Source organism: Podarcis pityusensis, assembly GCF_964106645.2.
Source record: "Podarcis pityusensis genome assembly, chromosome: 12".
In the NCBI taxonomy this organism is placed as follows: Eukaryota; Metazoa; Chordata; class Lepidosauria; order Squamata; family Lacertidae; genus Podarcis; species Podarcis pityusensis.
The window spans coordinates 56,600,758-56,623,578 of record NC_138037.1 but is presented as its reverse complement, the minus strand read 5'-3'; the positions used below and the strand labels follow the sequence as shown (position 1 = coordinate 56,623,578).

The window sequence follows — 22,821 nt, the reverse complement described above, 5'->3', positions numbered from 1 at the left end:
AAGGAAGCCGCCTCCGCCGCCGGCCCGCCTCTCCTCCTTGGCGGGAGGAGCCTCAAGATGGCGGCGCCCCGGAGGGCAGCGTGACTCGCCCGTTCCCGCGCGGCTTCGCCAGGACGCCTCTCTCGGCCCTCAGGGGAGCAGCGTCTCTCCGCCCCAGGTTTGTGCTGCCTTCGGGTTTTAGAAGAGACTGTTTTAAAACTGGACGTGTATTATTTATATTTAATTAGTATACCGCCCTTGGGGTCACGCGGCGCTTCACAGTATATTTGTAAACTCGGATATGCTTCCATTCTGCTGGGCGAGCTTTGCAGGGCCGTCACTTGGAACTAAATGCTGTTAATCTCTCACACACGACTCATATACATACATACTTACCCGGGAGCAAGCCCCATCTTCACTTACTTCTGAGTAAACCTGCATAGAGTTCTTCATAAACTAAAAATGTCATTCAATGTGTGTGTATGTGTATCTGAAGAAGTGTGCATGCACAGGAAAGCTTATACCAAGAACAAACTTAGTTGGTCTCTAAGGTGCTGCTGGACTAATATATATATATATATATATATATATATATGACTTATATATATATATATATATAAGTCATATATATATATATATATATATAAACACACACACACACACACAGAGCGAGAGATCACGCTCGCATGCACAGACTTACCTGTATAGGATTCTGCTTAAACTAAAAAAACGCCCTTCTGTGTATATATGTCATTCCTAGTTGTATATGTTGAAGGGCATTTTTAGTCTAGGCAGAATCCTATACAGGTTTACTCAGAAGTAACTGAGGGTGGGGCTTGCTCCCAGGTAAGCAGAAATTGCCTTTCAGCCTCAGATTGCAAAACTAAACATGCTTACTAGGGAGTAAGCCCTATAAGATTGGTAGGATTAAGTTTGAGTAAATCCTGTAAAGGAGCACACTGCAAGAAGTCCACAGTTGTGAGGCATGAGTTTAATGGATAAGTCAGGGTAGCAATTAGCACTGTGCAGTAGGTGTGGCCCACCCCAGGTGTCATCCCTGAGCGGGGGTGGGGGCGGGTTTGACATCGCTGTGCTGCCCCCCTGGGACCCTTGCCGTGGGCGGCACCCCCTCCCAGATGCTTGACCTCCCCCCCTCCACGGCCAGCCCCGCCCCTGGGTACACAGAGTGCTGGAGCAGCTAGCTCTGCCTATGGAAATTAGGCTTCCTTGGTTTCAAGAGACAATGGGGTGTGCCTCCGGGGGTGAAGCCAAACCACTGGAGAGTCACAGCTTGTAACTGCTGCCTCCCATGTTATTTTTGCTGCCAAAGTGACCTCCTCTGCAGGCCTGAGCAGTGGGTATGGAGGTCCTAGGCTGCTCAGATGACAAAACCCCTTTTCTTGGCCTCGCTGATGTGGTCCAAATGAAAGCGGAGCAATATGTTTGGCACCAGCTTGGCTGCAGGAGTTTCCAGAAGGAGAATACAAAGCACCATCCAACTGTCTTAGGGACTCCACTCCAAATTCGTACAGGGTTTATTTCTTTGCCTTTTCTTCTCCCAGAGATCTTCTGCAAGGCAGCAGTGGTTTAGGATCAGAGTTTTGCTTCTCCCCAGTTGGCTACCTTCCTAGATGGACAAGCCCCATCTGTCCCTCACTTCCTTCTACAGCACGCACAGAAACCGCCTTCTTGACCATTGGATCCACTATTGGTCTTGCCCACTCAATCTGCTGGAGCCAGTCTTTGCATGCTTCCTGTGGCGATCATACAGGGTCCCCGGACGTTTCACCATCTGTTGATCCCTGTGCCACTACTTTATTTCCTGCTGCCAGCACCCAGGCCCTAGCAGGTAAAATACTGAGTCCAGTCAGGGCTAAATTGGAATATAAACTTCTATTTATTGCAGTTTAACAAATGTGTGGTTTCATAAACGGTATCAGTCAATTACAATCATGGGTTGCCTATCCAGACCTATAAATTCCGCTACCTGCTCTCACTCACTAAACCACCTCTCAGATATTTACTTCTCTTCCTAGCTCCTAACTGTTCCTGACTCAGCTTATTTCGCTACACTAACTCAACCTCCCCACAGACTCTCTCCCAATTCACTCCCACTCCAACCAACCACCCAACTCCCTACAAACTCTTCCCTTCACCCCTCCTGGAGCTGGTTTTATAGTCCCTCTGACTCCACCCCCCCTGGGTTCTGATTGAGTAACTGTTTAACTATTTCACCTCCAGCACTCTCATATGTTAACGTCACACTTCCATCCTTAACTCACTGAGAGTTTGAGACCCATCAGGAACCCTCACTTGGTTTAGCCAGCCAGTCAAAGCCATTCCTGAGTGTGACTGGTGTCGCGTGCTGACAACTTCTAGGAGCCACAGATGGGCTTCTGAGTAGCCCTGCATAGTATTCTTATCGGAGCTGACCATGGCGAAACACAAAGCCTTGTTGTTGATTCCTTCCCAACAATGAGTTTGGCTTCCTTCCCCCCACCCCAATTGCAACATGCTGATTTGCTCTCTACAAGCCGTCTCCTAAAATTGCAATATTGGATTCTTGGGTTAGTCACAGTCATTTGTGCGTATCTGCTTTTAAGAGGAGCTATGCTAAAGGCTGTTGAAGTTCTCAGTTTATTTGCCAAAGCCAGAAGTGTTCAAAAGAGGTTCTGGTACAAGCACTTTCTAGAGTATTTGGCCCACTAGTTCTCTAAAATGTCAAATTCCAGTCACAACAGAGGCCATCAATCCTTGGTTAGTGAAAGCAATGTTGTGCATTATCAAATTCTTTTATGCAAGATGTTTCTATTACAACAATTAATATTTGAAAGCCACGCATAAATATGCATAGAGAGCAAAAAAATAGACAGATAAAACTATAAAATATATAGTATATATGTATGTGTATTAGATTGGGGGGGGGGAGGGATCTGTAAATTTTGTAGCGGTAGAGAAGGCATGGAATAGACTAAAACAGACTTGAATTTTCCTCTCTTGTACAGTACTCCCTTTTTCCATACTTCATTGCAACCAAACAGAATGGTGGTTTCCTCTGTGGTTATGGAAAATACATTTCCCTTCATCTGTAATAGGCCCATGGCAGTGAGGTGGGGAAGGGCAGAGAAGAACGCTGCCACTGTGCCACACTAGGCAGATCCTCTGTGGTTATGGAAAATACATTTCCCTTCATCTGTAATAGGCCCATGGCAGTGAGGTGGGGAAGGGCAGAGAAGAACGCTGCCACTGTGCCACACTAGGCAGATCTCAGACCAAATTCCTTTAGATGCAGGTGTGTTGATTTCAGCAGTGTCCAGCTTACAGTTTGCTTGTTCACTCAGTTTTACACACAAGTGAAGGATGATGAGCTGAAACTGTAGGTCCCCCTTGTACCACTTGCAGCTTAGAAGTGGAGAGCTTGAGATCAGACTTGCCAGGTACAAAATATAAAGGACGGATAGGCCTTAGAAGCCAGTGGCTGCCATAAGGGATTTCCAATATGTTCTGTGGACTGTGGCCAGTGTGGGCTTGATTTAAATCACTAGTCAGTAAGACTTGATTTAAATCATTTTTTTACAGCAAGACTCATTCTTGCTGGTATAATCTTAATATTTGCAACCAGATGAAGGTTTCATTTTTGGAATAATAAATTTTCAGAGTAGTTTTTACAGTTATATCAAAAATGGCTGATTTGGTTATACTATTAGAAATATATAGACAGATAATTATGAAATTATTGTGAGGTTTAATAAGTTAACTGTTTATATTTGGACAACTTTTCTGCTGTACTTTATTGGAAGGAGAAAAATAATCATTTCCTTAATAACAATTTAAACAATTTATTTAACTAAAACAATAACATTATAGCATATGTATCCATGTTTGTTAACTGATGTGATTAAACGGTTTTTAAAAACGCAACTTAGACTGAGTTTTAGAAAACACATGAAAACACATTAATTTTTATCCACCCTGCTATTTATATAATTTTGGCTTTTGTGTTTGTGGTGGGCTTTATCTGGGTGTGCAGAGTGCTAGAGCGCAGACTTCACACACGTAATGTATCAGGTTCAATAACCTGTCGTCACAGATAGGAGGGCTAGCAAAGACTTGAAGAGCCATTGTTATTCCAAATAAAGGCTTGGTAGACTAATGATGTGATGCTATAAAGCAGTGTGAAATGTTCATTTTCCTGCATTTGCACTCTTGGGTGCTGAATGAAATAGATCATTACCCCTTGAAGGTTATGTGAAAGTCAGTCAAGATCCATATGTGGAAATCTTTTCCCACACAAGGATTACCTTTGCTTGACTGGGAGAAATATATGCTGTGTGTTACTTGTGGGGCTTCCTCTGAAGACGGTTCAGAAACTTGAGCTGGTGCAGAATTCGGTGGCCGGGTTGGTCAGTGGGGCAAGATGGTTTAAGCATATATCACCGATCCTGGCCCTACTGCTCTGGCTGCTGGTCAGTTTCCAGACTCAATTCAAAGTTCTGGTTTTGACCTATAAAACCTGAAATGGCTCAAGATTGCAATACCTCCACATGAACCGATCAGGACCCTGTACTTGGGCATAGTCATGATTTACGTTGGGGGCAGGGAGGACACCCACCTGTCATCATCCTCTGTCTGGCTCTGTCTAGCAGATTCGGAATGAAATGTTTCAACCACAGTTGTTTTAAATTACAGTCATACCTCTTGTTACGTTCAGTTCAGGTTACGTCTTTTCAGGTTGCGTCCCGCGGCGACCCGGAAGTACCGGAAAGGGTTACTTCCGGGTTTCACCGCTCACGCATGCGCAGACGCTCAAAATGACGGCATACGCAGAAGCAGCGACCCGCGCACGCGCATACGCAGGTTGCATTCTGCTCATGTTGCGAACGGGGCTCTGGAATGGATCCCATTCGCAACCAGAGGTACCACTGTACTTTCTTTTGAGCCCAAGTATTCAGAAGGAAATATCCAGTAGTGATGTATGGAAGTGAGAGCTGGACCATAAAGAAGGCTGATCGCCGAAGAATTGATGCTTTTGAACTATGGTGCTGGAGGAGACTCTTGAGAGTCCCATGGACTGCAAGAAGATCAAACCGATCCATTCTTAAGGAAATCAGCCCTGAGTGCTCACTGGAAGGACAGATCGTGAAGCTGAGGCTCCAATACTTTGGCCACCTCATGAGAAGAGAAGACACCCTGGAAAAGACCCTGATGTTGGGAAAGATGGAGGGCACAAGGAGAAGGGGATGACAGAGGATGAGATGGTTGGATGGTGTTCTCGAAGCTACCAGCATGAGTTTGATCAAACTGCGGGAGGCAGTGGAGGACAGAAGTGCCTGGCGTGCTGTGGTCCATGGGGTCACGAAGAGTCGGACACGACTAAACGACTACACAACAACAAAATTCAGAAAAATCTGTCAGAATCTTCAGTCATTTGAGAATTAGGAAGTTAAATAAAAAAATAACATCAGGAAGTACATTTCATGCAATTAATGAGTATATTTTGCAAAATTACAAAGAACGTGCCCTTTTCATATTTTTAAAAAATCAAAACTAAAGCAAGTTTTCTTGGACTTGCTGAAAATCTTTTCAGCACTTCCTTCTCAAATCCCTCCTTTTTCCCCAGTGCAGTTTTTCTGTGCACTCTCAGTAAGCAAAGCCCATTGAGATGCTCCCCAGTCATCGTCAACCTTAACCAGGTCTTTACTCTCCACAAGGCGCTGAATGCTATGGTACAAGTGGTGCCTGGCTGAGCAAGAGAGATGAGTAGAGCTTTTATTGTGGCCTGGTAAAAGATTTGCGCCTCTTTTACTAGGTCTGCTACGTTCAGCTCTTTTAACTGCTCTTTGCTGAGTTTCTTCTCCTTCCACATGGTATACCATAGTTCAGCTTCAGAGTCTTGCAACTTATAAAAACTTGAGAACTGCTTGTCTTTCATCTTGAAGTCTTGAATGTTCTTCTCCAGGCTTCCTCAACCTCGGCCCTCCAGATGTTTTTGGCCTACAACTCCCATGATCCCTAGCTAGCAGAACCAGTGGTCAGGGATGATGGGAACTGTAGTCTCAAAACATCTGGAGGGCTGAGTCTGAGGAAGCCTGGTCTTCTCCAACATAAGGGGGTGTAGAGCCAAAAGCCACGCTCAGTCGGGTTGCCAGTTGCATCACTAGAATGCCCAACAGCATCATCCAAGTGACGTCAGCGAGCATTTCAGTTTCAAATATTCTTATTGTTTCTACTTCAGTTAAGTATTCTTATTTATTTACTTGATTTAGGGGGCCAGCTGCCCCCCCCCCACCTGTGCCCATGACCCTGTGATCACCATCTATGGCCCTTCTTTGTGTGCCACTTCCACAAGAGGTCTGGAGGTTGGAAACATGAGAATGTACCTTTACTGGGGTGACTCACTGTTTGAGGATTCCTCTTCCCTCTCTAGGCTCGTCTGGTCCTTTCATTACATATCTTTAGGCGCCAGGCAAAAATGTTTTTCTATAACCAGGTTATAGATTGAACATTTTATGGCCTTTTAAATGTATTTCTGGGAGGGGGATTATTGGTTTGTTTCTGTTTTATAATATATTTTGTGTTCTCATTTTGTCTTTATGTTGTGAACCACCCTGTGATCTTTTGGATGAAGGGCAGTATACAAATTTAATAACTACTATTAATAATCTTCAGAAAGTTGTATACTAGCACTGTCAACAGATAAATCAACTTTTTTTTTACATTATTTGTCTATTGAGCAATTAAACAGATTTTCAGCATTACTTTGTTGGTTTCTTTCACACCTACTAATTTTATCCTCACAATAAAAGTTGTACCCTAGCAATGAAGCATCCAAAGTTTTAGTCTATCCATCTACTGATTAGCTGTTAGTCCTGTAAAACACCCTGAAGGAACCAGTGGGATTTAAGCATCCACTTTTTCTGGATTGCAACCCTTTTAGGAGGGCATGCTTTCTGAATAAGTAGTTTCTAGTACTAAAAACTGGTGCAAATGGTTTCATTTTTCATCCCAAAGATAATACTGGAGAGAAAGAGAGTTAAAATAATCTATGTGTGTATAATTCTATAATTGTTCCAATTTTGGTTTGTGATTAACCAGCAGGAGTAGGTTGCTGTAGTTGACAAGGGGAGCTTTATTTCTGAAAAATCTTGTAGCAACAACCTGCGGGGCTTATAGTTCGTAAAGTGGGTGAAGCATTGAAAAGGACTGTGTTTTGATTTGTAGCTTTAAAAGAGAGGGAGCGAGAGTAGAGTATAGTCGTTTTATTATAGTCAGTGACTAGTAACAAGATAAAAACACCAGTTACAAAATTTAAAAGCTCAGAACAAAATAAAATAGTATAAAATCGCATACACATTAAAAAAGCAGTTCTAGCTGGTCGTTCATCTGTCAGAAGGGGATCCTTCTGGCCAAAGGATGACCAGGGAGCGGGAGAAAGCAGTTCACCTAGTAAATGAGTTATAGCCCTTGGGACTCTCAAAGTGGTGATTTAATGGTTGTTTTTGGAACAGTAGCCTCCTCTGATGAAAAGGCCACGTGGAATAATCATAAACATGAGGCAACTTCCTACTAGCAATGTACAGATGTGCCATTGCAAGAAGAAACAAAACCTATATTGTTTTGAGCTACAAATGTAAAATGTGCACTGCTAGCTGATGAAAATGCCACTTTCCATTGGGAGACTTTGAAAGCACTTAAAGGACATTTCAAAATAGTTTCATTTCTAAGGAGGTTGAACACCCTTATTCCCAAGCTCAAAATACATAGAACCATAGAATCATAGAATCATAGGGTTGGAAGAGACCACAAGGGCCATCGAGTCCAACCCCCTGCCAAGCAGGAAACACCATCAGAGCACTCCTGACATATGGTTGTCAAGCCTCTGCTTAAAGACCTCCAAAGAAGGAGACTCCACCACACTCCTTGGCAGCAAATTCCACTGTCGAACAGCTCTTACTGTCAGGAAGTTCTTCCTAATGTTTAGGTGGAATCTTCTTTCTTGTAGTTTGGATCCATTGCTCCGTGTCCGCTTCTCTGGAGCAGCAGAAAACAACCTTTCTCCCTCCTCTATGTGACATCCTTTGATATATTTGAACATGGCTATCATATCACCCCTTAACCTCCTCTTCTCCAGGCTAAACATGCCCAGCTCCCTTAGCCGTTCCTCATAAGGCATCGTTTCCAGGCCTTTGACCATTTTGGTTGCCCTCCTCTGGACACGTTCCAGTTTGTCAGTGTCCTTCTTGAACTGTGGTGCCCAGAACTGGACACAGTACTCCAGGTGAGGTCTGACCAGAGCAGAATACAGTGGCACTATTACTTCCCTTGATCTAGATGCTATACTCCTATTGATGCAGCCCAGAATTGCATTGGCTTTTTTAGCTGCCGTGTCACACTGTTGGCTCATGTCAGGATTGTGGTCAACCAAGACTCCTAGATCCTTTTCACATGTACTGCTCTCAAGCCAGGTGTCACCCATCTTGTATACCTTCAGGTTTCTGCAACTGGCATTGCTGAAAGGTGGAGATAGATTTTTTGAACCATTTTCGATCAGGAAGTGTTAGAAATTCCCCAGGCGTGTTTTGCAGCCCCATGGAGATCTCTGGATGCCAGGCTGGCGACGGGACATCTCCCTCTGGCCAGCCCCTCCAGGTGTCTTAAGCAGGGAAGCAAAAGAGCTTATTTATTGCATTTATATCCCACCTTTTCCTCCAAGGAGTACATGGTTCACCCTTCTCATTTAATCCCTACAATGACCCTCTGAGGTAGGTTAAGAGACCGTGACTGGCTCAAAGTCACCCAGTGAGCTTTACGACTGAGTGGGGATCTGAACCCTGAACACCTGGGTCCTAGTCCAACACTCCAACCACAGTAACACACTGGCTTCCTAGAGTTCTTCTGTTGTTGTTGTTTAGTCGTTTAGTCGTGTCCGACTCTTCGTGACTCCCTGGACCAGAGCACACCAGGCACTTCTGTCTTCCACTGCCTCCCGCAGTTTGGTCAAACTCATGCTGGTAGCTTTGAGAACACTATCCAACCATCTCGTCCTCTGTCGTCCCCTTCTCCTTGTGCCCTCCATCTTTCCCAGCATCAGGGTCTTTTCCAGGGAGTCTTCTCTTCTCATGAGGTGGCCAAAGTATTGGAACCTCAGCTTCACGATCTTTCCTTCCAGTGAGCACTCAGGGCTGATTTCCTTAAGAATGGATCGGTTTGATCTTCTTGCAGTCCATGGGACTCTCAAGAGTCTCCTCCAGCACCATAATTCAAAATCATCAATTCTTCGGCGATCAGCCTTCTTTATGGTCCAGCTTTCACTTCCATACATCACTATATCACTACTGGGAAAACCATAGCTTTTACTATACGGACCTTCGTTGGCAAGGTGATGTCTCTACTTTTTAAGATGCTGTCTAGGCTTCTAGTTCTTCTGTTACAGGGCAGCTATGTAAGTAGGTAAATAAATATGGGAAAAGCAAAATGTCACTTAGAGAAGAATCTGAAATATTTTCCTTGATGCTTTACTTTGTTTTATTTGATGTTTTCATGTGTTGTAAACTGCTTTGAGATATTTTTTTTAAAAAAGCAGTATAGAAATATAATCAATGAATCCCACTCCAAAAAAGGTGCCTAGGCATTCCGTTGGCGTGACTGTAACCTAGGTTTAACGTGCCATTTGGCGATTAGCTTCTGTATCTGAGTTTCTAACACTGGCCGTGACCCAGTACTACATCCCAGCCCAACAGCTTAAGACCAGCGTTTCAGTGTATTGTTTATGCAGTTTGAATTGCCAAGTATTTTTTTTTTAAATTTCATTCTCCAGTAATTATGAAAGCTGGTTAAAAGTAGTGCAATAGCCAAAATATCCTAAGCCAACATCCTTTTTTTTCTTTTGGCATTTCTTGGATTATTATATCAGCAATTGCTTACAGAGGAGTGTGCAGAAGGAAGCAAGGACTCAGACCATCCTGTGCTCTGGAATCTAATCTAGTACTAATTTTTCAATTAAAGCAAACTGTGTGTCAGTGCACTTTTGTCCTGTGGCTCCATAGAGCTGATGTGAGGGATCAGAGGGCATATAGTATTATGGTTGTGATGCAATGGTGTGGTGGGGGGCACTGGGTGCCACACCACAGGGGGCGGCACTTACTGCTGGGCCAGCAGTGCCTCTGAGCCAGGCGTTTCTCCTGGAAGTGACGCAGTGGCTCAGGCGCCTGCAGGCTCCATGCTTCCTGAAATGACAGTGTGGGGCTTGCGTCTGCCCACTGCCTCCCCCTCAGCAGTAGGGCAGCCGAGCCTGGGGGAGGAGTTGGGCGGATTGCCTGCAGGCTATGTGCTGCTGGAAACAGCGTGGGGCTTGCATCCACCCGCCGTCTCCCCCAGGCTCAGCCGCCCTATAGCTGAGGGGGAGGCGGCAGGGAGACTCCGTGCAGCTTGCCCCTTGCCCCCGAGCTCAGGGCACTTGCGCCACCCTGGGTGCCTGAGCGGTTAGCTAGCCGCTGTTGCTATGGGTCTGCATGCTTAAATAGTGCAGCTGGATTTCTTGTGAGCTTTTGCAGATCCAATTGTAGTGTATTCCCTGGAGACAATTCCTTGTCCTCACTTCTGTCTTTGTTGTGGAAATGCCATGCTTTGTAGGCCCCCCCTTTTTAAAGGTTTTCTTTGGGTATGTGTGAGAGAAAGCGGCTGGATTTATGTATGGCACTCCCACTTTGCCAGAGGCTGTAGTCTACCCGTGAATATTCATTAAAAGGAACATGGGCAGCTTTTAAATAGCACTTTAATGCATAGGCACGAAAGGGCAAACATGCTTGTGGGAATACTAATGCAGGCATACTCATTGAACTGCACTGAACATCTGCCTGTGGACCAAAGGGACTTACGAATACAATCTGTTGTACGCAGGAGAAAGATTGGGGGGGCGGGGTAGGGAGGGTCACTGGATAGCTTTCCTCACCTGATAGCCTAGATGGTGTGTTGCTGGTTTGGCTTTTAAATGATTGATGGGGGAGATAGCTGATAATACTGATACAAGAGTACGGCATTAACTTTTAATTCCTCTTATTAGGGGCTTGGAATTCTGGCTGTGACATCTTTAAACATTGTGGGTTTAAAGTTTTTTTTTTTTGTTTAGTCCCAATGATTGAATCCCATAATGCATGTCAGTTAATCATTTTGCAATCCAGTAGTTACAGTATTCATCCTTTCATTTCTTGGAATTATATTGGTGCAGGGACATTCTGAACCATTACAGTACCCTGGTGGACAAGCTTCCTGGGATGTGCCTTTGAAGTCATTGCTTAAAGTGCTATGCAAGCAAAGTGCTGTGTGGTGTCATATTTAACAGTGATCAGAGTTTAAAATGGGTAAATGGTTGAAAGGAGAGATGAGCCAAGCCGCAGTCAAAAGGGTTTTTCACCTTGCTCCCTGCTTCCCTTTGAGTGTGAACAGCAACAGATGCTTTGGCAGAGTCCTCTTTTTCTGCACCTGAGCTGCTCAATCCCCTTTGTTTCTTTGCTTGATGCTTGAAATTGAGTAGCTGAAGCACATGAGCGACAACCTCTGGCAAAATTAGTCTTGGTCCTCATACGTGCTGGGGAGTAGGGTGACCGGTGGCTAATTGCCTTGGACTGCAGAATGTGCTCAAGTGCAGAGTGGAGGTGAGATGGGACCAGAGGCTGCACTGGGGGGCACATAGGAAGTGCCTGGGGGTCAGTCTAACCATCCAATCAGCCTAACATGTATCCACCCTGTTACGGTAAAATCTGGGTGCGGGGCTACTCTGCCACCCAGCTCGTCGGACTAGGTCCGCGGGTCCCTGCAGAAGAAAATGAGCTCAGCCGGAGACAGGAGCAAACTGCAGAAGATCCAAGTTTATTGCGCAACAGGTTCAAGGCGAGATTGAACAGCGAGAAAGGGGTGACATGAACTTTTGAAATTTCCCTCCATGTCCCAGAATACAGTGCAAAATACATCCCAGTTACATCATGAATACATTAAGAAGAGGTTGGGTTACACAGATTACATCATGAATACATTAAGAAGAGGTTGGGTCACACAGGATTAACATATGGAGGAGGGAGGGGGGAATATGCAGAGCTGGAGATATGCGCAGATAAGCACATCCTGAGTACCTGATGAGAAGACAATGGTCCATGTATGCATGGTCTGCCACCTGGCATTGCACGGAGGAAAGGCTTGGCAGAGTGATTTGACAGGATTAGGGTCTTGACACCTTGCTTGAGGGATTATGGAGGACAGGGGAGGTGTCATGGAGTCCTAGAGAAATTGAGCAAATTGGCACGTTGATTTTCTATGAATTTTATAGATTTTAGTCCCTTTTGACATTGACAATTGGAAATAAATGGATATATTGTAGCGAAGAAGGAGGTGAAGAAGACATGCCCCCCCTTCCGTATCAACCCTCTCCATATAGTAACCTGTTGTGTACCAAATGCAAATAGCACAAACATGGATGACTTAACTGACATCAAACCAGCTTTGGAGAACTGTGTGGTGGTGGCAGCCCTGGCTTACTGTCCCAGATGTCCTTATTTGCTCCTTAACTTGATTTGGGGGCTGGGGGAGACTGAAGGTGGGTACTTGGTGGGGGGAGCTTTCTCTTCTCTCTTTCTCTCTCACACACACCATCAAGACTAAGACAATCAGAATGTGGGTAGACAACCTGTGCTTGGATGTGGGTGAGAGAGAATATTCCTTTTCTAAGGAATAAAATAAAAGCATGTGTTAACCTGCTGAGATTGCAAACAGTGTGATGCAAACATGTTTGTAAATAAAATGGACAATAAAATGCAGGCTGCTCCTGGACTGGATGCGCAGAATCCAGTAGTGGTTTGTCAGTTCGCCATAGAGTAGTTTATTAAAATGTTATGTAGGCAGGTTTCTGTTTCTAGGTTTGAAAATGTGATGTTATTGTAATAGTGCATCTGTTCAGCCTAGTTAGTTATCCAAGAAATCCATGCATGCAACCTCAGTGGGTTTTTTGGGTGGGGGGTGATGTAGGTTATCATGAGACATAATGGATTGGGCTGGGGAATTAGTTTGTGAATGCAACATGCAAAAAAAATCCTACAGCTTGAGTTTGTCATATTAATTTAACACGATTGTTTACTCTGAAACAAAGTGTAAGCCTCTGGTTACTGGAGTTGGAAACTTGCCTTAGTCTATGCTTGGCTATACAGTGCAGTCTTTACAACAAAGCGCTTTATATCATTATTATAATATATATTATCATTATCATAAACTATTACTTAGTTTAAGCAAATGGCTAATGTTCATGATACAGAGCTGTTGGTAATCATAAAATTATGAGGAAGGGCCTCATATCCAGATTCAAAGTATTTTTGCTGGTGTTCTCTCAACCTTAGACAAAGTATACTTGCACAGCTTCCCTGCGGTGTCAGTACAGCAGTCAGTTTGGTTCATCTGAAGTACTCAGTAAATAGGAAATCTTCAAGCCGGTCCATACATGCTTGCTGGCTTATTTATTTATTTATGTAGCCTAAGCAAGCTGTCCATATTCCCCCCCCCCCCCACGGGGTGTTTGTGACTGGTCAATAGTTGTTCCAGTCTAACCCTGAGGTCCTTGGAGTGAGGTTGGGAAGCATGTGTGAAGAAACAGACCCTAAATCAAAATGTGGGGTTTGTAAGGAACGTCCACCTCACATTTGTCCAGCAGGTGGCACTATTGTAGCTCCAAACCGTCAGTCTCTGGTTATATTAAACGTACTGTGTTTTGTGTTATGATTATTCACTTGGTCTTAAAAGCTAACATGTTGAGCTGAAATGTTTGGGTTCTTTCTTCAGTTGCAGATTGTGGTGATGAACAAATAAAAAATGCAAGATACTTTTGACTTCTCAAAGGTGTTTTAATTCGCTTATCGGGGAGCATCTTATTAAAAGCAATTCATGTCAATTCATTACTGTTTAGTCTTCCTGATTTTATCAGATAATAGTTGAAAAGCATGTTTTCCTTCTTTATCACGGTGCCACATTGCAGTTGTCTAATGTCAAAGGGATTAGGAGTTCTTATATTTTTCCTTCTAGGAGACGCTACCTTCCATTTAATTGTATTTTATTGTGTGCAAAGTTAGTTAAATAAACCTTTTTGTTTGCTAGTGTTTAAGTAAAACTTCTGATGCATAACTAAATGAACTATTGCATTTATTTCTTGCCCCATAACTCTGCTCTCTTGGTGATATACAGGAAATGTTGAAGTTTTAAAAGGCTTTTAGCCAGAACAAAATCCATAACCAGCACAGGGAATAAAATACAATAGCAACCATTGTCAGTTATCAGAAGGCGAAGCTATCTCAAATAAAATGGAGACAAACAAATTAACAACAGCATTCAGTGGTGCTAATGTTTAAAAAAAGCCTGGGAGAACAGTACTTTCTCAACCTGGCACTGCTGAAAAGCAAGAGGCAAGCACCTACGAGGGAGGGAGAGTTCCACAAAATTGCTAAGTGCCTCTTTCCTTGAGCTCTTTTGGAGCCATTCATCTTGCTTTCAGTTCTTGGTGAGTTAACTTTGAGCGTGGGGTTAATCTAAGTGCACCTTTGACTAATGTGCAGCTCTTGGTTCACCTCTCCTTTCATTTTGAGATTAGGGGTTGCATAAACAATTTCAGTGCCCCAAGAATGGAAGGAGGGAACAAGCAAACGTAAACACTACCAACTGACTGTGTATTTGCATTCACTATATTTGCAGCAGCTTAAAAACTCACACTGCCAATTTGAAAAGGTGAGGGGAAACACTTTTTAACCCTATGGATTGTGTTCAGGGGGAATTAATCTGCATCAAATAGGTGCTCTTTGTTATCCTGATAATGTAAAGCAAAGTTTTGTACAGCGTGACAACTCTCTCAGTTGTACAGGTACAGCCGTGTTATTTATTACCATTATGTCTAGAGTGGGGCTGGGGAGTGTGTGGCTCCTCAGGTTGCGTTGAATTCACACTCCATCAGCCCAGCCAACACGGTCCATGATCAGCAATGGTGGGAGTTGTATTCAATGCAGCTGGTGAGCCGCAGATCCCCAATCTCTTAACTAGTGAAGACCTGTATCATTTGCACCCACCCATTTCATAACTTAACCAAGCTATATAAAAGAAGAATAAGCGCTCTGCCCCCCAGGTGCATGTCGTGCTTGGAAAATGTGATATTGCTTCCAGTGGGGGTACACAGATACCGGGCCCCAAGCCAGCAGGGGCCCCAGATGCTCCTCTTTCTTTCTTTCTCTTTGTCATTTGGACATTTCCGAAGAAAGAGCACGGAGCTAGCTAAGCCTTTAGCACTCAGCAGGTATAAGGTCACTTAATTACTGTTGCTCAGGAGCAAAGGTTGCCTGCTGCACCTGAGACTGGCCGGGGGGGGGGGGGGGGGGCTCCCAGAGCAGCAGAAAACAGGATATGTTCCTCATGGCTGCTGTTAGCCTGGCTGGACAGAGGAAGATACTGGGGTATGTGCTTTTCTCTGTGTCCACATTATTTCATCCAGGCATGCCAAATTAATAGCAATAACAACAGCCCTGTGAGGTAGGCGAGGCTAAGTTAACATATGTACCTAAGCAGCCATTCCTGCCATTAGATTGCAGGGGGCCGGGAGGATGGAGGGGGTTTAGAAAATCCTGTTAGCACCCTTGGCTACCCTCAAAGCAGAATCTTAATTGAAGATAGAGGTGGAATGCCCAGAGCAAATGATGATTATTTGTATTATCTTTATTTATTAAATTTATATACCGTCCTTCATCCAAGAACCACAGGGTGGTTTACAGCATAAAACCACAAGAATACATAGGATAAAGTTACACATGTGTTGCACTAGGGAGACTAATAATCTCTGGAAAGTTATTTATTTTTCTTGAATGAAATAATATTCACTTTTTATTGGATATCATCATCTGGCTGCTTTTCAAAATCATTATTCATTAAGTTTGAAATAACAGTAACAGTTCTCAAAATAAAGGAAAACAAAACGTATAGCTTTGCTATCTGGCCTGATCTGCAGAATTACACATACAGTGGTGCCTTGCAAGACGAAATTAATCCGTTCCGCGAGTCTCTTCATCTTGCGGTTTTTTCATCTTGCGAAGCATGGCTATTAGCGGCTTAGCGGCTATTAACGGCTTAGCGGCTATTAACGGCTTAGCGGCTTTAAGAAAAAGGAAACAAACTCGCAAGAACTCGCAAGACGTTTCGTCTTGCGAAGCAAGCCCATAGGGAAATTCGTCTTGCGGAACGACTCAAAAAACGGAAAACTCTTTCGTCCTGCGCGTTTTTCGTCTTGCGAGGCATTCTTCTTGCGGGGCACCACTGTATATTCTTGAGAATAATACAAGTATATATCCATCTCTGGAAAGACAGGAAAGGAAGTATTCCGGTACATATGCATTGTATAATAATCATTGATCAATTGTCCATAAAGCAAAACTGCAAAGATACCTCTTGTCTAGTAGCAGCTGTGTAAAGGAACTGCTATTGAGCACATAAAAGGAAGGAACTAAGCAATCCTAGAGAATTTGGCTGTCAGAAAAGCCGACTACTTGGTGCTTAAAGCTAGAAAAGTCATTTTGTGCAAACTCCACAAGGCTAGCTCTCCAGAATCCCATCCACTCCCTTTAAATAGCTATAATTAATCCTATAGCTTTCATTTTATGAATTAAAATTTTAATGAGTGCTCTTTGTCCTTAGTGTGTATTTTGGGTGCAGCCAGGAAAATGTCTGCATCTGCATGTTCTGAATAGCAGTGGCATTCATATCACCACTCGGAACTGTTTGCAGGTGTCAGGATGCTGCATTAGCTCATCCACACCCGTAAGTCACTTGGCTGGTCTTCAGGCTTGCCACTGCCATCCCAAACAATACAGTTGACACAGTGATGGCATAACAAAAGCATATCCTTTCTGTTCAGGTTTCTGCATTGGCTGCTTTGCTGGAGAAGTTACCACTGTATCTAAATCGGGGTAGTCAACCTTTTAATACCTACCACCCACTAATGCATCTTTCTTGATGGTCAAATTTCCTTACCGCCCCCCAGCGCTCGATGGAAGGAGGATTCAGCTTGTGTCTTGGAACCCCCTACTGCCCACCTAGAATCCTGAAACGCCCCCTAGTGGCCAGTAGGGACCAGGTGGACAACCCCTGATCCAAATGCATACACTGCAGACTCAAAGCATTCTTTGTTGTTGCTTTGCCCCATTTTAGTGACTTAAGGTTTGGCTCTGAAGGATCCTGGGGCTGCCCCTTGGTGATCCGTAGCTAAGAAGAAGGTATGGGCTACATCACCACTGACATGCTGACCTTAAAAAAATATCACTGAGCATCAAAACATGAGTAACGATAGTGCAGCACAGTAGTTAATAGAAACAATAGTTTCTAATATGAGGTTATAATGTACTCAGAACAAGAAATTAAAGAATAACTAAGGAATTGGCTCATGCACAGTTTAAGAATAGTGATTCAATTATCTCCTAACAGGCAGCTAGAAACAATATGTCTCTCAAGGTTTTCCCTGCCAGTTTCAAGATGCAGATTTCAAGTAATATTCCTGTGCCACTGCTTCCTGTACAATCCTGATGCGTAAGATGCTTCAGTCCCTGCTGGTCTGTGAAGCTGACAGGGACTCGCACAGAGTTCCCATATTCACCATACAGTGGTACCTCGGTTTGCGAACAGCCTAGTTTACAACCATTTTGGATTACGACCAGTTCAAACCCAGAAATGCGCATCCCAGTTTGCAAATTTTTTTTTTGATTACGACACATTTTTTTTGGAGGCCCCATTGGCGAAATCGTGCCTTGGGTTACGACCTGTTTTGGTTTACAGACGGACCTCCGAAACGGATTATGGTTGTGAACCAAGGTACCACTGTATTGGTATTATTGGGAAAGTACTTGCCAGGTCACTTTCTGGCCTTGGCTATGTCCAATAGCTGTCAATGGCTCCAGATGTGCGTTTTTGTGAATAAATTGGCAGTGCCAGGTGACTGTGTGGTCTAAACATAGCTTTTGCAGCTTCGTTTGTCCTAAGAGATAATTTAAGCACCAGAACGGGCAGAGGCCATCAAGGTTACCTGTAGGAAAGATATTTCTATACGTACAGAAACGGATGCAGCGAGCCGCAGGAGATTTGATTGTCACATGGATTTGTGCCCTTGCTAAGTGTTCAGACCATAGGATATCATTTAAAATCAAGAGCTGTGAGATTGTTTTCCTGGCTGTGTAAAATATTTGTCAGATACCTCAGAATGCTCAAATAAAGGGTAATGAGTTAATAAAGTACAGTTGTTTGGCTGCCTTCTTTAGCTAGAGCTTATGTTAAAAGGTAACTTTCTCTTTCTCATCACCTTATTTTTTGTCCTATTTCTCTGTAGAGCATGCAGCCCAGTAGCCCCAGTGATGATATACACCTGAGTGAATGGCAGATGAATCACTTTGCTTATACCTCTGACACCTCTACGCCAGGACAGAAGGCAGATGCATATCGTGCACAGATTTTACGCATTCAGTATGCATGGGCAAACTCTGAGATCTCCCAAGTTTGCGCTGCCAACCTATTCAAAAAATATGCAGACAAATACTCTGCGATTCTTGACTCTGACAATCCAGAGATTGGCTTGAATAACTGTGCGGAAAACATTTTGACACTGGCAAGAAGTCAGCAAAATGAAAATGACAAGTGGCAGTCTGCTTTGACGACAGCTAATGTGATGGAACTGAAGTGTGTGCAAGAGATGATGCAGAATAGTGAAATGCTTCGGAGTGACAAGGAAGCCACCGCCTCTGTTGCTTCAGGTCTTCCTAAACTCACTCACTGCAGTGGTGATGGCAAATCTGTACATAGGGATGGCTCATCAGACTCTACAAGTCAGGAGCTACATATCCTTGGCAGAGCCCCAGCTTCGAAACCTCATCAGTTTGGTATGCTTTCCTCAGCCAAGGCCAGAGCTGCACATTCTTTTTTGCCGGTGCCTATAAGTGAAGTGTCTGACATTACCTCTTGTGTGACTCCATTGTTTAGAGATGGTGAATCAGTGTTTAGTAGTTCTCCGACACTCGTGAGTAACTTTGGTTTGAAGCAGAATTCTTCATCTTCCACTCAGTCTGCTTTCCCTTCAGAGATGGGCAACCTGGGGAAAAGGAAAGCATTTCTTGTGTCAAATGAAGAAAGTAGCACTACATCTTCTGGTTTCATTCTTAATAAGCCAGTTAATACAGAAGGGAAGACCTTTGCATGGAGTGGAAGCAAAAACAACGAGAACAAAGCATCTGGTTTCAAAACTGCGAAAGAACAGCTCTGGGTGGACCAGCAGAAGAAGCACCAGCACCAATCAGAGCGTACACCATTCCCATCTAGCAGCAGCACAAAAAAGACTTTGGGTCTTTCAAGATCTCGGGGTGTATTCGGAAAGTTTGTCCCTCCAACACCAAAACAAGACGGGAATGAAAACACAGGGACGCAGTGCAAATCTTACGGGTCTACAGAGATGACTTGTCCAACGGATGAACGGCTAAAGAATATAGAGCCAAAAATGATTGAACTTATTATGCAAGAGATCATGGATCATGGGCCTCCAGTGAATTGGGATGACATTGCTGGGGTCGAATTTGCAAAAGCAACTATCAAGGAGATAATAGTGTGGCCTATGTTGAGACCTGACATTTTCACTGGTTTAAGGAGTCCTCCAAAAGGAATTCTTCTGTTTGGTCCTCCTGGGACAGGGAAGACGCTCATTGGCAAATGTATTGCATGTCAGTCTGGGGCTACATTTTTTAGCATCAGTGCCTCTTCATTGACCTCCAAGTGGGTAGGTGAGGGAGAAAAGATGGTCCGCGCATTGTTTGCTGTTGCACGATTCCAGCAGCCAGCAGTAATCTTCATTGATGAAATTGATTCTCTCCTGTCCCAGCGCGCAGATGGGGAACACGAGTCTTCTAGAAGAATAAAAACTGAATTCTTGGTCCAGTTAGATGGAGCAACGACCTCTTCTGAAGACCGCATATTAGTTGTGGGAGCAACCAACCGGCCGCAAGAAATTGATGAGGCTGCCCGAAGGAGACTGGTGAAGAGATTGTACATCCCACTTCCTGACACTTCTGCTAGAAAGCAGATAGTGACTTGTCTGATGTCAAAGGAAAATTGCTCCCTAACGGAGGAGGAAATTGATCTCATTGTTAAAAAATCAGATGGGTTTTCTGGAGCTGATATGACTCAGCTTTGTAGAGAGGCTTCTCTAGGCCCTATCCGCAGCCTTCAGTCTATTGATATTACAACCATTGCACCTGAGCAAGTACGATCTATAGTTTTTCAAGATTTTGACAATGCTTTAAAAACTGTGCGCCCCAGTGTGTCCTCCAAAGATCTTGAATTGTATGATACTTGGAATCAAACATTTGGATGTGGAAGATAAGAGAAATTAACTTTGCATGCTTAAATTCCATGATAACATTTGATTTTTATCTTTCTTTCTAAAAATGTTCATAGTGTTCTAATAAATTTGAAAAACAAAAACTGGCGTGTGGTCGCCTTCCTTCCTTCCTTTCTTTATTGCTCAAACTGTTAAGCCCTCTGTGCAGACTGATTGCTTAGAAAGAGATATTAGGTAAAGGTAAAGGGACCCCTGACCATTAGGTCCAGTCGCGGATGACTCGGGTTGTGACACTCATCTCGCTTTACTGGCCGAGGGAGCCGGCGTACAGCTTCCGGGTCATGTGGCCAGCATGTTGAACCAGAACAGCGCACGGAAGTGCCATTTACCTTCCCGCCGGAGGTACCTATTTATCTACTTGCGCTTTGACGTGCTTTCAAACTGTTGGTTGGGAGGAGCTGGGACCAGGCAACAGGAGCTCACCCCGTTGCGGGGAATCCCCATGCTCATTGGGAATTACTAATGAGTAAACATGCATGCATACTCCTGCAGTAACTTGTACTCCGATCCTAATAAATTACAATAATTTTAAGCTGTGGAGTGGCAGAGCCCTTAACAACAGGTATCACTGAAGAAGAAATGATGTAAGAGGCTCCACTCAAACACCAATATGCTGCAGTTGAGAAGAAGTAAATTTATTTATTTATTTATTTATTTATTTATTTATTTATTTATTTATTTTTGTTTATTTATTTTCAATGCAGAATCATAACAAAAATTACAAACATTACAAACAATTACAAACATTGAATCCAAAATAATACTATACAAACAAACAAAACGGAACATACCAAAAAAAAAAAAAAAGCAAAGGAAACAAAACAAAACTAAACAAAAACGAAAAAACACACATCTACAGAAAAAACCCATATCATTACGTACATTTACACATATTGACTTCCTTCCTTTGTTCTAAGACCTCAAAAAATTTACTCTTACTATATTGTTGTGTCTGGTTAGATTACATCCATCTTTGTACTTTTCCCCCCCCTTTATCCCTGTAAAGCATCATTCATTACATACCAATATACTTACTCCAGAACAATGTTTTTTTCATATACTCTTTAGCACAACTCCATTCTTTTAATAATTTCTGGTCCGATTGTCCCCTTATGAATGCTGTGAGTCTTGCCAGATTTATGTATTCACAAAATTTAATTTGCCAATCTTTCACTGATGGAATTTTCCTCCCTTTCCAGTTTTTTGCTATAAGCATCCTGGCAGCTGTTGTTGCATAAAGGAATACTTTCCTTTGATTTTCGGGAATATCATTTGTAATTAAACCTAAAAGGAATGCCTCCGTTTTTTTACTGAAAGATATTTTAAACATCTTTTTGAGTTCTTCGTAAATTTCGTTCCAGAATTGTTTAATAGGTCGGCATTCCCACCACATGTGAAACATTGTTCCTATTTCTTTTTTACTTCTCCAACAGGTATTCGATTTTAATTTGTAAATTTTAGCCAATTTTACCGGAGTTAAGTACCATTGGTACACCATTTTCATAAAATTTTCTCTTATTGTATAACATGCCGTGAACTTAATATCATATTTCCATAGTTTCTCCCATTGTTCCAGCCGAATCACATATCCTATATCACGTGCCCATTTAAACATCTTTTACTTCTTCATCCTTTAATTCCCATTCTAATAATAAATTAAACATTTTGGATATATTCTTTTTTGAGTTTTGTAATAATACTTTTTGTAATTTTGATTCCTCTTTTTCAAATCCTATTATTTTATCCTGATTAAATATTTGTGCAATTTGGTGATATTGTAACAATGTAGTACAGTATTGGGTCACCTCTTCATATGGTCTTAATTTTAATTGGCCCTGTTCTTCCTTTAGGAGCTGCTGGTATGTCGCCATTCTTCCTATAGTATTTTTTTTTTTTAACCGATATTACTTCTAACGGTGAGACCCACCATGGGGTTTTCGGTTCTAACAACCTTCTATATCTCACCCAGACCTTGTATAATGCATTTCTAATTACGTGGTTTAGAAATTCTTTATGTACTGCCACTTTGTTATAAATTAGATAGGCATGCCAACCATATCTGTTGTTCCATCCCTCCAAGTCCAAAATGTCACTGTTATCCAATTTGATCCATTCCTTGATCCAAGTGAAGCATGCCGCATCGTGATATAGTCTCAGGTCTGGGAGTCCGAAACCTCCCCGCTCTTTTATGTCAGTTAATAATTTATGTTTGATCCATGGCTTTTTGCCTTGCCATATAAACTTTGTTAGGTCCATTTTCCATTTTTTAAAACAATCATCTTTACCTATTATGGGAATCATTTGAAAAAGGAACAAGAGTTTTGGTAAAATATTCATTTTAATAGCCGAAATTCTACCCCAGAGTGTTAAATTCAATCTTGTCCAAGTTTCCATTTCTCTTT

General features: G+C 42.9%; 1 protein-coding gene across 3 annotated transcripts; it reads left to right on the top strand.

The window, feature by feature from the left end:
* Nucleotides 1-20,502, top strand: FIGNL1 (fidgetin like 1). Of its 3 annotated transcripts, none has more exons than XM_080975872.1 (3): nucleotides 1-157; nucleotides 1,649-1,828; nucleotides 18,365-20,502. In XM_080975872.1, the coding sequence occupies exon 3, from the start codon at nucleotides 18,368-18,370 to the stop codon at nucleotides 20,399-20,401; it is 2,034 nt and encodes a 677-aa protein (XP_080831998.1). In that variant the 5' UTR covers nucleotides 1-157; nucleotides 1,649-1,828; nucleotides 18,365-18,367; the 3' UTR covers nucleotides 20,402-20,502. The 3 variants fall into 3 exon arrangements, with proteins under 3 accessions (XP_080831998.1, XP_080831997.1, XP_080831996.1); XM_080975870.1 differs by having other exon boundaries at nucleotides 3-157; nucleotides 1,542-1,828; XM_080975871.1 differs by lacking the exon at nucleotides 1,649-1,828 and having other exon boundaries at nucleotides 2-157.
* Nucleotides 20,503-22,821: the final 2,319 nt, after the last annotated feature.